This window comes from Lotus japonicus, chromosome 1 (genome assembly GCF_012489685.1).
Source record: "Lotus japonicus ecotype B-129 chromosome 1, LjGifu_v1.2".
In the NCBI taxonomy this organism is placed as follows: Eukaryota; Viridiplantae; Streptophyta; class Magnoliopsida; order Fabales; family Fabaceae; genus Lotus; species Lotus japonicus.
This window is the reverse complement of record NC_080041.1, coordinates 4194945-4207195: the sequence shown is the minus strand read 5'-3', so window position 1 is coordinate 4207195 and position 12251 is coordinate 4194945. Positions and strand designations below refer to the sequence as shown.

The following is a 12251-nucleotide window of genomic DNA, read 5'->3' as shown; positions in this document are numbered from 1 at the left end:
ACAAGATTACCTATGTGAAGGATAATTGTGGTTAAAAAAATCAACCCATTGAAATCCTAGGATCACATGCTGGTCTGAAAGCTCGAATCATTTTAGAGAATTTTTTTTTCAAACTAGTCTGTGTAATGTATGTGCATATTTGGGACTACATCTTAAACAATTCTTTAAACAAATTATGACAAAAATTTAGGGTGAAGGAATTGAGGCCTAGTCCAAGGCAGAGAATGGAGACATGTGGGAGCTCGAATCGGTCTGTCAGATGTCATGCTCCCATCTGCCAACCCTATGGGATACAAATCCTTAAAATTTGGAACTACATCCAAACACCTTAAGTAGACTTCTCTCCATGATAACCCCAAGGTCAACCTTTTACTCTGTTAGCTCCTAGAAAAATACGGGTGTGGACTTAATGATAGGGATGGTAAGCTTCTTTGAATGTGTGAGGTTTATAAAATAAATAAATAATGCAAACCATGTTATCAACTTGGTATGGTAGGTTGGTTTAGTTATTATACATCATGCCATATATATTTCCTCAATAATTAAATGCTTCCCAGAAAACAATACCTTCATTATTGTTATTTATTATATTTGACTTTCTTTTTGGAACCAAAACTCCTATACTTACAATCTTACATCTTCTCAGTTCCTAGCAACATTGAACTATTCTCTCTGTAAGAAGATTGGTCTAAGCACTGAGCAAATTAGCAATCACACTGATTTTTAAACTTTCTGCAGGAAATAGCACCTGCAACATCTTGAGGTAAGTTTTGATTCTATTCATTCACTTTTATTTCCATAACTCTTTCGCATCAAATATAGTGTGTTTCTATACCAGTTGAGCGCAATGTGAATAGACTTTCATCCTAATCTTTAAGAAGAGTTATATTCACTTTTTATCTTTGATCTTTTGGACCTTCCATTCAATGCCATGATCATTTTAGTTATGCATTTTCTCTAATTTGTTGAGTTTCTGGTCAAGATCTAGATCAAACATTAAAACTGAAGACATGATTGCATCTGATTTCTTTGTAAATTCATTTTATATTTATGACTTCATTTTGATTTGCTTCACTAAAAATTCAACATTAAGATGTATCTAGCTTGAGATTTAAACTGATTATTTCACAGGTTACTTTTGTTTTAATGGAAGACCACCATATCTTAAGAAGAAACCTTCAGGAGGAGATACTAACATACAAATACATAAATGGATATCCAATGTTCCAAATCATGGAATATTTCAAGAGTGAAAAGGAGAAGCTGATTTCAAATCTTGATCACGTGCAGAAAAAGGTTGAAGCAACGAGAAAAACAACAAAACTCAATGATGCTATTTCAGAGTGGCTAAATGATGCAGTGAAACTCACAGAGGAGGTGGAGAATCAAGAAATTGAAATAGAATCAGAGATGGGAACTCCAACCCCAGATGAGTATTCTTTCACTCATATAATTGGGACCATCTATGAGCTACACTGTGACATAATAAAGAAAATGAAGAAGTTGAATGCCAAATGTGAATTTGAATCATTTTCAAGCCCAATTCCAGGTTTAGTGTACTTCTCTTCTGGAAACTTCATGTGTTTCAAGTCTACAGAAAAAGCTTCAAATGAAATTTTGGAAGCACTTCAAGATGATAGTAACTTGATAGTTGGATTGTATGGAAGGAAAGGCTCAGGGAAAACAACACTAGTGAAAACATTGGCTGAGAAAGCCAAGTATTTGAAGATTTTCAATGTTGTTATATTTGTCATTGTACCTCCAAATCCAAACATCAAGAGGATTCAGGACCAAATTGCTGACTCATTGAATCTGAAGTTAGACAAAGGTACTGAATTTGAAAGAGCAAGACAAATTTACCTAACATTATCAAATATGGATAGAATGCTTGTGATACTGGATGATGTTAGAACAAAGCTTGAGCTAGAGGATATAGGTATTCCTTGTGATAACAGTGAAGGGAACAAGATCCTTTTGACCACTCGTCGCAAAACTCAGTGTAACTTAATAGGGTGTCAAAGGAAGATTCATTTAGGTTCAATATCGAAAAGAGAAGCTTGGAAGTTGTTCAAGAAACATTCAAGTATAGATAATGAGACTCCATCTAATATATCAAAAGTGGGACATGAAGTTGCTGTTGAATGTCAAGGATTACCTGGTAGAATCAAAGATGTGGGAACTTCCTTAAAAAGTGAACCGATTGAGCATTGGAATGAGTTACTAAACAGTTTGAGGCATTCAATGGCGCGCTACCAGATTTATATCAGCTTTAGAGGAGAGGATACCGGCTGCTCTTTTGCCGGCTATCTCTACCGGGCGTTGTGCCGGGAGGGATTCAAGACCTTTATGGATGACGGGAGACTGGAAGGTGGAGACGAAATTTCACCTTCTCTTGTTAAAATGATTGAAGCCTCGAGGCTCTCGATTGTTGTTTTCTCTCAAAACTATGCGAAATCATGCTTGTGTCTTGATGAACTTGCTACAATTCTCAAGTTTAAGGAGACAAAGAACCAGGTGGTTTGGCCAATTTTTTACAAAGTGGAACCGACTGATATAAGACATCAGAAAAATAATTATGAAAAAGCATTGGCTGAGCATGATGAAAAATTTGCGAATGATCCTGAGAAAGTGCAAAGATGGAGGTCAACTTTGTCTAAAATTGTTGACATGTCTGGATTTTCCTATACTGCCGGGTATGTAGTATACTTTTAGCTAAGTTTTATAGTTAATGTCTACAATGCTAGTACTAGCTGTCAATAATATGTTGATTATTTACTTCATTTTTTAGGTATACCAAATGGTTGATGGGAAAAATGTCTTCTAATTAAATGTGACCATGTTGATAGGAATGTGTTTAGTTTAGGTGTAGTATATTTTGAGTGATAATCTGTTTTTGTGTAAGATTGATTACTAGAACTAGAAGTTTTTATTTTTTTCTTTATTTTGAGTGATAATATGTTTTTGTCTTCTAATCATTGTGTGCATAAGTGAATGAAAAGTTCTTATATTTTTGCAGGTATGAATATAAATTTATCCAAGACATGGTGGAAAGGGCCAATAATATCAAAAAATATGACTTGTATTTACAAAGCTGGGATATGGACTAGAAGGAAGACTTGGGCACATAACACGAGTCATTGCTGGCTATGGAATGGAGTGTGGCTGTAATGTGCATGTTCATTTGTGGAAGTTGCTCGGGACTCATTCTATATTCATGAATAAACTCAAAAATTTAGGTTTTGACAAAAATAAAAAGACCAAAAATTTTTAGGTGATTTTGTTTTGGGAAGAATCTTTTGCTTACCATTATCTTTGTATCATAAGTTTTTACAAAGCTATATCTATTCAATATCTATAAAGAGAAATATGAAATTTTAACATAAAATGGCTACAATTGTATTAGTTTGTTACAAATCAGAGTAGTGATGCAGTGATGATGGTAGTGGCGAAGGTGGATGTGACGGCGGTAGTGACGATTGTGGCGGTGATGATGGTGGTGATGGTGGCAGCGGAGGTAGAGGCGACAATGGTGGTGTTGGTGGTGGTGGTGGCGACGGTGACGGCGGTGGTGAAGGCGGTGATGGTTGCGGCAGTGACGACGATGGTGGAGGTGGTGGTGGTGATGTCTGCGATGGTGGCGGTGAAGGTGGTGGTGGCGGTGACGGTGGTGGTGAAGACAGTGATGGTTGCGACAGTGACGACAATGGTGGTTGTGGTGGTGGCGGCGGTGGTGGTGACGACTGTGATGGTGGCGGTGAAGGTAATGGTGGCAATGGTGGTGGCAGTGGTGAAGGTGAAGGTGGTGGCAATTCGTTTTCATTTTCAATAAATGAATTTTTTTTGTTTTTTTCTGTCATATTTTAGAAAAAAAATTCAAAGAAAATATTTTCTAAATATCAACCAAACGTGTTTTTAGCTATATTTTCTATTTTCTTTGACAATGAAAACAGGAAATGGGCAAACTAACATACCCTTAGGTTTCCCGACCTCTCCATTAAAACATTCGCTTAGGAAGCCAAGTGTGTCACTCCATCTCTGCCCTCATCCGTCTCTTCCCCGTCCATATCGCCTTCGTTGTCTCGCTCCCTGTGCCTCAGTTAGGCCATGCATATCAACCTCTACGTTTTGATGTATAAGAGAAAAAGGCCCATTCTCCTCTCGGTACTTTCTTCACTTCAGCCTTCCCCGCCTCCTTCATCCAAAAATATAGTAGGGGACACCAACCTTTGCAAACCACTAAGGTTGTGTTTGGTTTTCAACTTAAAATTCTGTTTAGGGCATTGGAATTCAAGAACACGCATTCCAATGCCCCAAACGTGAAAGAGGCTTTGGACCTCCGTTAGGTGAAAGCGTTTTTAAACTGAAAACCAAACAAGCACTAAGGTGCTAAGGTATAAAGCGAAAATGATGTGTCCTTGATCTCTTAACTTTTTTTAAGGACTTGATCACTAAACTATGGGTTTACCTAATATAAAATTAATTAATGATGTGTTCTTGATCTCTAAACTTTTTTTAGGACTTGATCTCTAAACTATTGGAGTTTATTTTATATTATGGAAGTTTTTAGAACAAATATGATGTGTTTGACCTCGTTTTTTTTTTGGCTTAAAAGTTACTTTTAAGCTAAATCTCAAAATAAAAGCTTAGGAAATAATATGTTTTTTTGATAATTTGAACTTTTTTTTAACTTAAAAGCTTATTTTAAGCTAGAAGTCGTTTGGTAAAATATTTTATAAAAAAAAACTTATTTTTTTTTTTGAAAGTAAAAATGTATTAATAAAATGATGAGGAGATATACATGATATTCAGCCTCCTCAAAAGGGATCCAAAAAACAAACAAAACCAACCAAAAAACCATGAGAGCCCAACCAAAACTAGCCAAAAGAAGCCCCCACGGCCACCCCTCGCCCACCAAAGCTACAAACAGACGAACAATAATTTACAACTAATACTTTTCTTCACTATCCCCATAAGATAGCTCCAGTGGTAAAAGCTGAGTGGCATATGGGTTGGAGAGGGTCCTCGAAGGATAGCTCAAGGTAAGAGCTAGGGAAATAAGGGTTGGGTGGGATTAATGATGAAGGGTCCAGGGTTCGAACCCTGAGGATGACTAATTTACTAACATTACTAACAACTAACATTTGCCTATAAAAAACATCTAGGTTCACTACAACAAACTTTGCATCTTGCAGCGCTTCTAGGAGCAATTTGCTGCGGTTTTAACCGCCGCTAAATGCATCTTATGGCGGTTGCCAAACCGCCTCCATTACAGGCGTTGCAGCGCTTCTTGCGGCGGTTTTAAAACCGCTGGAACAACCGCAAAACACCATTTTGAATTTTAAGGCGGTTGAAACCGCCGCAAATACAGATAGCTAAACAAAATTGATTTTGTATTCAGCGGCGGTTTAAACCGCTGCAAATGAGACATATTGAATTCAGTTTATTTCACATATAGCGACGGTTAAAACCGCCCGGTTAAAGCCGTCGCAATAAAAAAATTGAAAACGAAAAGTATATTATTAATATAAGAAACTTGAGCCAATAGCAACTCAAGACAAGAACCAGGTACAATCTGATCTGAACTTGAACGACCAAAGAACAGCATGATCTGAACAAAATAAACCCTCCACCATCCCACAGAAAGACAGTAAACGAAATCCCAAGAAAGAGCCTCATTAAAAGCTTGCGAGGCAAAACCCAGTGGGAAAAAATCAAGTAGGGAAAAAGAGTACCACAATCTTGAGATAGCCAACAGGACATAACAAAATTAAAAAAAATCAAAAATTCAAAACAGGGACATCCTCCCACAGCAAAAACACCAACAAGGTAATCTCCAGCAATCACTTACAGCCCCACTCTTAATAACCAGCAACAGCAACAGAAGGACCCTTCAATTTTCGCACCAGCAGCAAACAGCAACATCACCTTATTTTGACAGCAACAACACATTTAGTTAGACAGCAACAACAAACAGAAACAACAACAAACAATAACAGCTTCAGCAACAACAAGACAGCAAACGCAGCCAACAGCAACATTTCTGCAATAAGTTTTTTTTATTCCGAACTTTCCCCATTAAAAAATTATTCCTGTAATTATATATATAAATTACCCTGCTTTCTAAACAAAATTCAATCATTGAATTTTCATGGCAACAAAATAGATAATCATATCAAAATATTGCTAATGGGAACAAACTCTCCCAAGTGAGGGTCCAAGGCTTGAAACAGCCAACACGTACAATGCTAAACATCAATACTAGTTTTATAACGAAAGCAACAACAACCTGTCTAAGTCGGGAAGTAACAAAATGCGACCCTAACACAAAACCCATCACTACACAAAAAAAAACTAAACAAAGCATGAATTAAACAACCATGAATGAAAGTAGCATGGACTCCAAGGACAGCACCGAATGCAACAAACCACACACTAAGCCTTGAGATTCAATCAAGTACCACAAAATCAAGACAGCATCAAACCACAAGCTGCTGCCTCCCAGTAGAACATGTTCACCTGGTGAAAATTCATTCATCGAAAACAAACTAAATTAACTTAAATCAAAACATAGGTACAATGACATAAATCAAAACTGTAAGCAACATAGTTCAAAAATTTAGATCTAAATGATAAAGTGACATATTCAATACAATAAACCAATTAAGTTTCATCATTTTAAATCATTTCACAAATCTTATATAAAACTAAGTAGATGGTCAATTGTTTTCAGGTTGACAGTTGGCAGACGAAGATCGCCTTACTTCATTCGGGGAGTCTACATCGCTAACCTGCAAATACCAAAGTCATCCGTAAGGTACCTCCAACAAATTCACAAGCAACAATCATCAGAGGTCAAAACCAAACTTCCAAGATACAATACAAAGTTTAGACAACTTTTCATTCATACCACATCAAAGGTGGATTCCAAGCAACTCCAGAATAGGTTAATTTCTTGAAACAAAGCTAATGTGAATAAAAATTGTCTATCAAATTCAATCCTTACCTTTTTAAATCCATGGCCAATGACATGCTGCATAAGAAATGCATGTTTTTCCCCATACCCTTAAACTTTGTGACTTCTTTTCTCAAAGCATTTTCCAAAGCATCAACTCTAGCGTGTTCTGCTTCCAACTCTGATTGCAGCTGAGAGGGGGAAGGTCAAGGGATCAATTCTTGGCTGGTGTAATCTATCTTTCAAGTGTACCAGAAAAATAATTTTCTTCACTATAATGAGGTTTTTCTATATGACACTAAACTTTAAACTTACTCAAATATTACACTCTACTACATTCACTACTTATTACCTGCGAATTTTGTTACAAGATTTTTCACTCATAGTTCATGTGAACTTTGATTCAAGAAAAATTCCTACAAATCTATATCAACTAGGGATGGCAATGGGGCAAAAAAAAATCCAAACCCGCGGGTACCCGCGGATAAAAATCCGTAACGGGTCTAATGACCCGCGGGTTTGGGTACCCGCGGGTTTGGAGAACGGATATTTTAAATATCCGTCTGAAAACGGGGCGGGGCGGATATCCGCGTCCCGTACCCGTGGGTACCCGTTAGAGTGAAATCACATAATTGCCCTTACTATTTACTTTATCCCATAGGGTTTTATTCTTCTCCTCCACTCTTTCCTTCAGCGGTTCAGCACTTCTTCAGCGCCGTCAGCGCCGCTCACCGTCAACGACGGCCATCCTTCTTCCCTTCCTGGCGCTCGCACCCCTTTGCCCCGACGTCCGCCGTCAGCAGCCATCCCTCTCCACCTCTCACTGGTATGATGCCCCAATTTTTCATTCTCTTGCTCTGTCCTTGAGGCCCCTATTTGCTATTTCAGTGTTTTTGTTTCTCAAATGTCTATTGAATTGGCAGCTTGCATACAAGTTTGCTTCTTCCTCTGAATCAAGTGTTTGTGTTGTTCGAGACTTCGAGTGCTTGTACTGTTCTTTCGGTAATTTTCTTTGCAACTATTGAATCAATTGGGAATCAATTGCTGTTATAAGCCACTAATTAATGGGAATCTTATCTGCCAACTATTGTAGTAAGATAGAGCCATCAAGCCACATAATAAGCAACGTGTTAACGACGAGCTATTGTTTAATTTATAATTTCATTACACGTTTCAAGTCTTTTTTTCTTGGGTTAGGAAGCTAACAAACTAAGAAAGTGGTATGGGATTGGTGCCACTCTATTTGTAAAATGGTTTTTTTCTAGCTGAAAGGCTCTCCTTATAGGTGAGTTTGATAAAATTATCGGCTGTTTATGGGATAATCCAGTGGAAAGGAAACATTCTTGCATTCCATCATAAAATAATTATATGCATGTGGATGATTTTGGAAGAGAATTCATTTGTCACTCTACTTGGAGAACTGTGGTTTTATGCATACAACTGATTGGCTTATTGGTTGTGTTTACATGATAGAGGTTATTTGATAGCATTTGCCTTATTGTTTAACCCATCAGCTCAATGTTGATGCATACTGTTTTGTTTAAAAGTAAACTGCATAATTGTTCACATTATATGATGATTTTTATATCTCTGATTATGCATACTGTTTTATTTTTTTTGTAGAATGTCTACGGAACAATCATTCAGTTCGACTATTCCATTGGGTGATGGCCAAGAAGGAGAAGAAGATTCGCCATATACTATGAGTGGTTCAGATTTTGGTGCAGTCCCTGAAACTGTTTTGGAAGAAGAAGTTACAATTGAAGTTGTGGGTGATAAAAGGAAGACAAGATCTGAAGTCTGGGGCCATTTTGAGCATAAAATAATTGATGGCAAGCAGAGAGCAATTTGTGTACATTGTGGAAAAAGTTTGTTAGGTGATCCAAAGCAAGGTACAACACACTTGCGCAATCACTTGAACAGGTGCAAGGAATATCAAAAAAAGTGTGGTTGATTTTCTTACTGCAGAATTTTATCCGGAGCTATTGACCTATTTTGGGCACAACTGAAATTTATTTCCTCTGGATTACATTGTTTAATGGAAATCTTAATGTACCAGAGCGGTTTTTTGGGTAGTTGTTATCAGTTTGTGGATTCTTGGTATTGTAGACATGTTTTTAAATTGCTGCTACCATTTTGGTATTGTAGACATGTTTTTAAATTGCTGCTACCATTTGAGAATATTTATAATCTTGGATTGTTTTGATGAACTTGATATTTCAAACTAATTGAAATTAATTCATATTTATTTGCTTCATCCGCTCAATTAATGTTCAATTATATGGGTGTTATTTAAGATCTGAAATCAATTTAAATTTCCAACAAAAAAAAGTTAATTTGCAGTAATTTAGGAAAATTAAAAATTGTAAACGGGTACCCGTTTGGCGCTTAACGGGTACCCGCGGGTATCCAAACCCGTTTAAGGCCCGTAAACGGGTACCCGTTTGACGCTTAACGGGTACGGATACGGGTCGACTACCCGCGGGTAGTGTTGCGGGTTCGGGTACGGGTTCGGATACCCGCCCCGTTGCCATCCCTATCAACAGGTAATTTCGCAGATAAGTAATTAATTTCCTTCGAGTTTACCTTTTATCATTTATTGTCATCTTTCTTTCTTTCCCTTTTAACATATGATCCTTCTATATCTCTTAAAAGAAAATTGAATATGTGTGTATATGCCTGAGGCATAAAAAAAAGCGACATATATACCACTTGTATAAGAACCTTCAATTTGGCCCATCAACCCTAACCCACGTGGGTTAGGGCTAAAACGCACCCAGGGCCGAAAGTTCTATGGGTTAGGGCCAGCCCAGGGCTCTTTAATTTTTAAAAATTCTCTTTCTCCCTAAACCCTAAAATATGAACTAACAAGTTAGGTCGATCGAAAATCGACCCCAAAACCTAGAATCGGTCACAAGCCCTAAAGTCGACCATAAACCCTAAAATTCAACTCAAATCCTAAAATCGGCACGAAACACAAAAGTCGGTCACAAACCCAAAAATCGGCCTTAAACCCTAAAATTAGCCCCAAGCACGAAAATAATCCAAAATCGACCGAAAACCCTAAAATTAGCCCAAAACACTAAATCAGCCTAAAAACCAAAAAGTCAGCCCAAAAATCGTCCTAAAAACCAAAAATCAGCCCGAAAACCTAAAACTCGGCTCAAAACCCTAAAATCAACCTCGAACACAAAACTCAGCCCTAACCCTAAAAATTGACTCGAAACCCTAAAATCAACCCTAAATACTAAAATCGGCCCCATACCCTAAGATCAACCTTAAACCCTAAAATCGAGCCCTACTCAACATAGATGTTCTCTCCACGAAGCTGATGTTGCCTGAACCATCTGGGTCGAGCTAAACCCAAATTCACCCATAAACCTATAACATGATGAGTCCGACTAACCAATTTTATGATTTATTTCATTTTAGTCTTTAGTGTCAATTTTTGGGTTTGAGGTCAATTTTAGGGATTAAGGTAGGGTCTATTTTAGGGTTCATGGATGATTTTAGTATTTAGGATCATTTTTAGGGTTCAGGTTCAATTTAGGGTTTGGGGCAGACTTTAGGGTTTGGGGTCGAATTTAGGGTTTAGGATTGTTTTTTTGGTTTGGAGTCGATTTTAGAGTTTGTGGTCGAGTTTTGTGTTTAGGGTTGATTTTTGGGTTTTCGGGTCGAGTTAATGGTTTCGGGACGGTTAAAGAGTTTTTGGGCTGATTTTTGGGTTTTGGGGCTGATTTGATGGGTTGGGGCTAATTTGGGTTTTCAACCGAGTTTTGGGTTTCAAGTTAATTTTCAGTTAAGGGGCGATTTTTGGGTTTCAGGCCAACTTTGGGAATGGCAAACATTTTGAAAAAGATAAATGAAAAGGGTTAAATAAGTTTTTGATGCTCATAAAATACGCCTAATATGATTTTAGTCCTCGTTGGAGTTAAGTTTTGAAAACATTCCTCCATTTTAGGAAATACTCTTGTTTTATAGGCCTCACCAAAGTTTGAGCAGCGACGACTTTGTCAAGTGGCCTCACCAGTCTAGTGTGACATTAATGACACATGTTTAATGAAATTGAGGTTAGATTCAGTCGATGACTAAGTGGAATATTTTCTAAAACAGATGATGTTTTCAAACTTCACTCCACCTAAAATCAAACTGAGGCTATTTAGTTTTAAAATAAACGCTTTAAAAAAGTGATTTTCAATTAGTAACGGAAAACTCCCTTATTAGCTACGCCGACAAATTATGATTCTATGACGGAATTAGTGATAGAAATATTTATTGAAGAAAAGTCTCGTCACAAAATTCATAACTAAATAAATACTCCAAATTTGGTTATGCAATTAATCACAGATGTATTAGTGATGGACATTAATTTCCGTCACTAAATCTGTTGCTAAGATTAAAAGTTAATATATGACATTTTCGCATAGGCTTAATTGCAGTTTTCGTCCCTGATGTTTACCTCTTGTGCAATTTTGGCCCCCTTTGTTCTGATTGCGCGATTTAGACCATCTATGTTTCAAATTGTTAAAATTGGGCCCCTCCGTTAGTCAACCGTCTAATTGCTAACGACAATGCTATTTTCACCTCCTTCATTTACTATTTGCACCCCTCCTTCAGAGATAAAAAAAATAAAAAATTATTATTTCTATTTTATCATTAAATGTAAATCATAAATTTTTTATTTTACCCTCACCCCTTCATCTTCTTCCCCCTCTCTCTCACACTCAAAACTCCACCAACCACCAACCACCAACCACCCACCACTAACCCCACCCACAACCCCTTCTTCAACTTCACCTCCCCCACCTTCTACCAGCCACCACCGCCACCACCCACCCCACCACCACGGCCCCCACCCCCCTTCATCTTCCCCAACGCACCCCACAGCTACCAGCAGCCACCCCACCTTCATCTTCCCCAATCCACCCCGCCACCCACAGCCACCAGCCGCCGCCACCCACCTTCATCTTCTCCAACCCAACCCACTCTACCCACCGCCCCCAACCCACTCAGTCTTCTCACCCACCTTTTCACCTTCTTTCAACCCAGAGATCGATTCAACCCTCCCACCTCTTCATCTTCGTTGCAACATCATCTCCCATCTTCAGAGATTGAATCTAAATCAGACCTTCTCTTCTTCGTTCCTCTGAAATCTTGGTGGTCATGGGTTTTCTCAATCTGGATTTTTTGGGTTCTAATCTAGGTTTTCTGGATTGGGGTTTTATGGGTTTTCTTTGTTTGATTTATTGATTTGTTCTGGATATTTTGTTGTTGTTGTTTGCTTGTAGATGGGGATGAA

General features: G+C 37.8%; 1 protein-coding gene across 1 annotated transcript; it reads left to right on the top strand.

Annotated features, from left to right (window-relative positions):
* Positions 1-593: 593 nt before the first annotated feature.
* Positions 594-3351, top strand: LOC130733139 (probable disease resistance protein At1g52660). Its single transcript, XM_057585229.1, has 3 exons — positions 594-763; positions 1132-2693; positions 3017-3351. The coding sequence occupies exons 2-3, from the start codon at positions 1147-1149 to the stop codon at positions 3105-3107; spliced, it is 1638 nt and encodes a 545-aa protein (XP_057441212.1). The 5' UTR covers positions 594-763; positions 1132-1146; the 3' UTR covers positions 3108-3351.
* The last annotated feature ends 8900 nt before the right edge of the window (positions 3352-12251 follow it).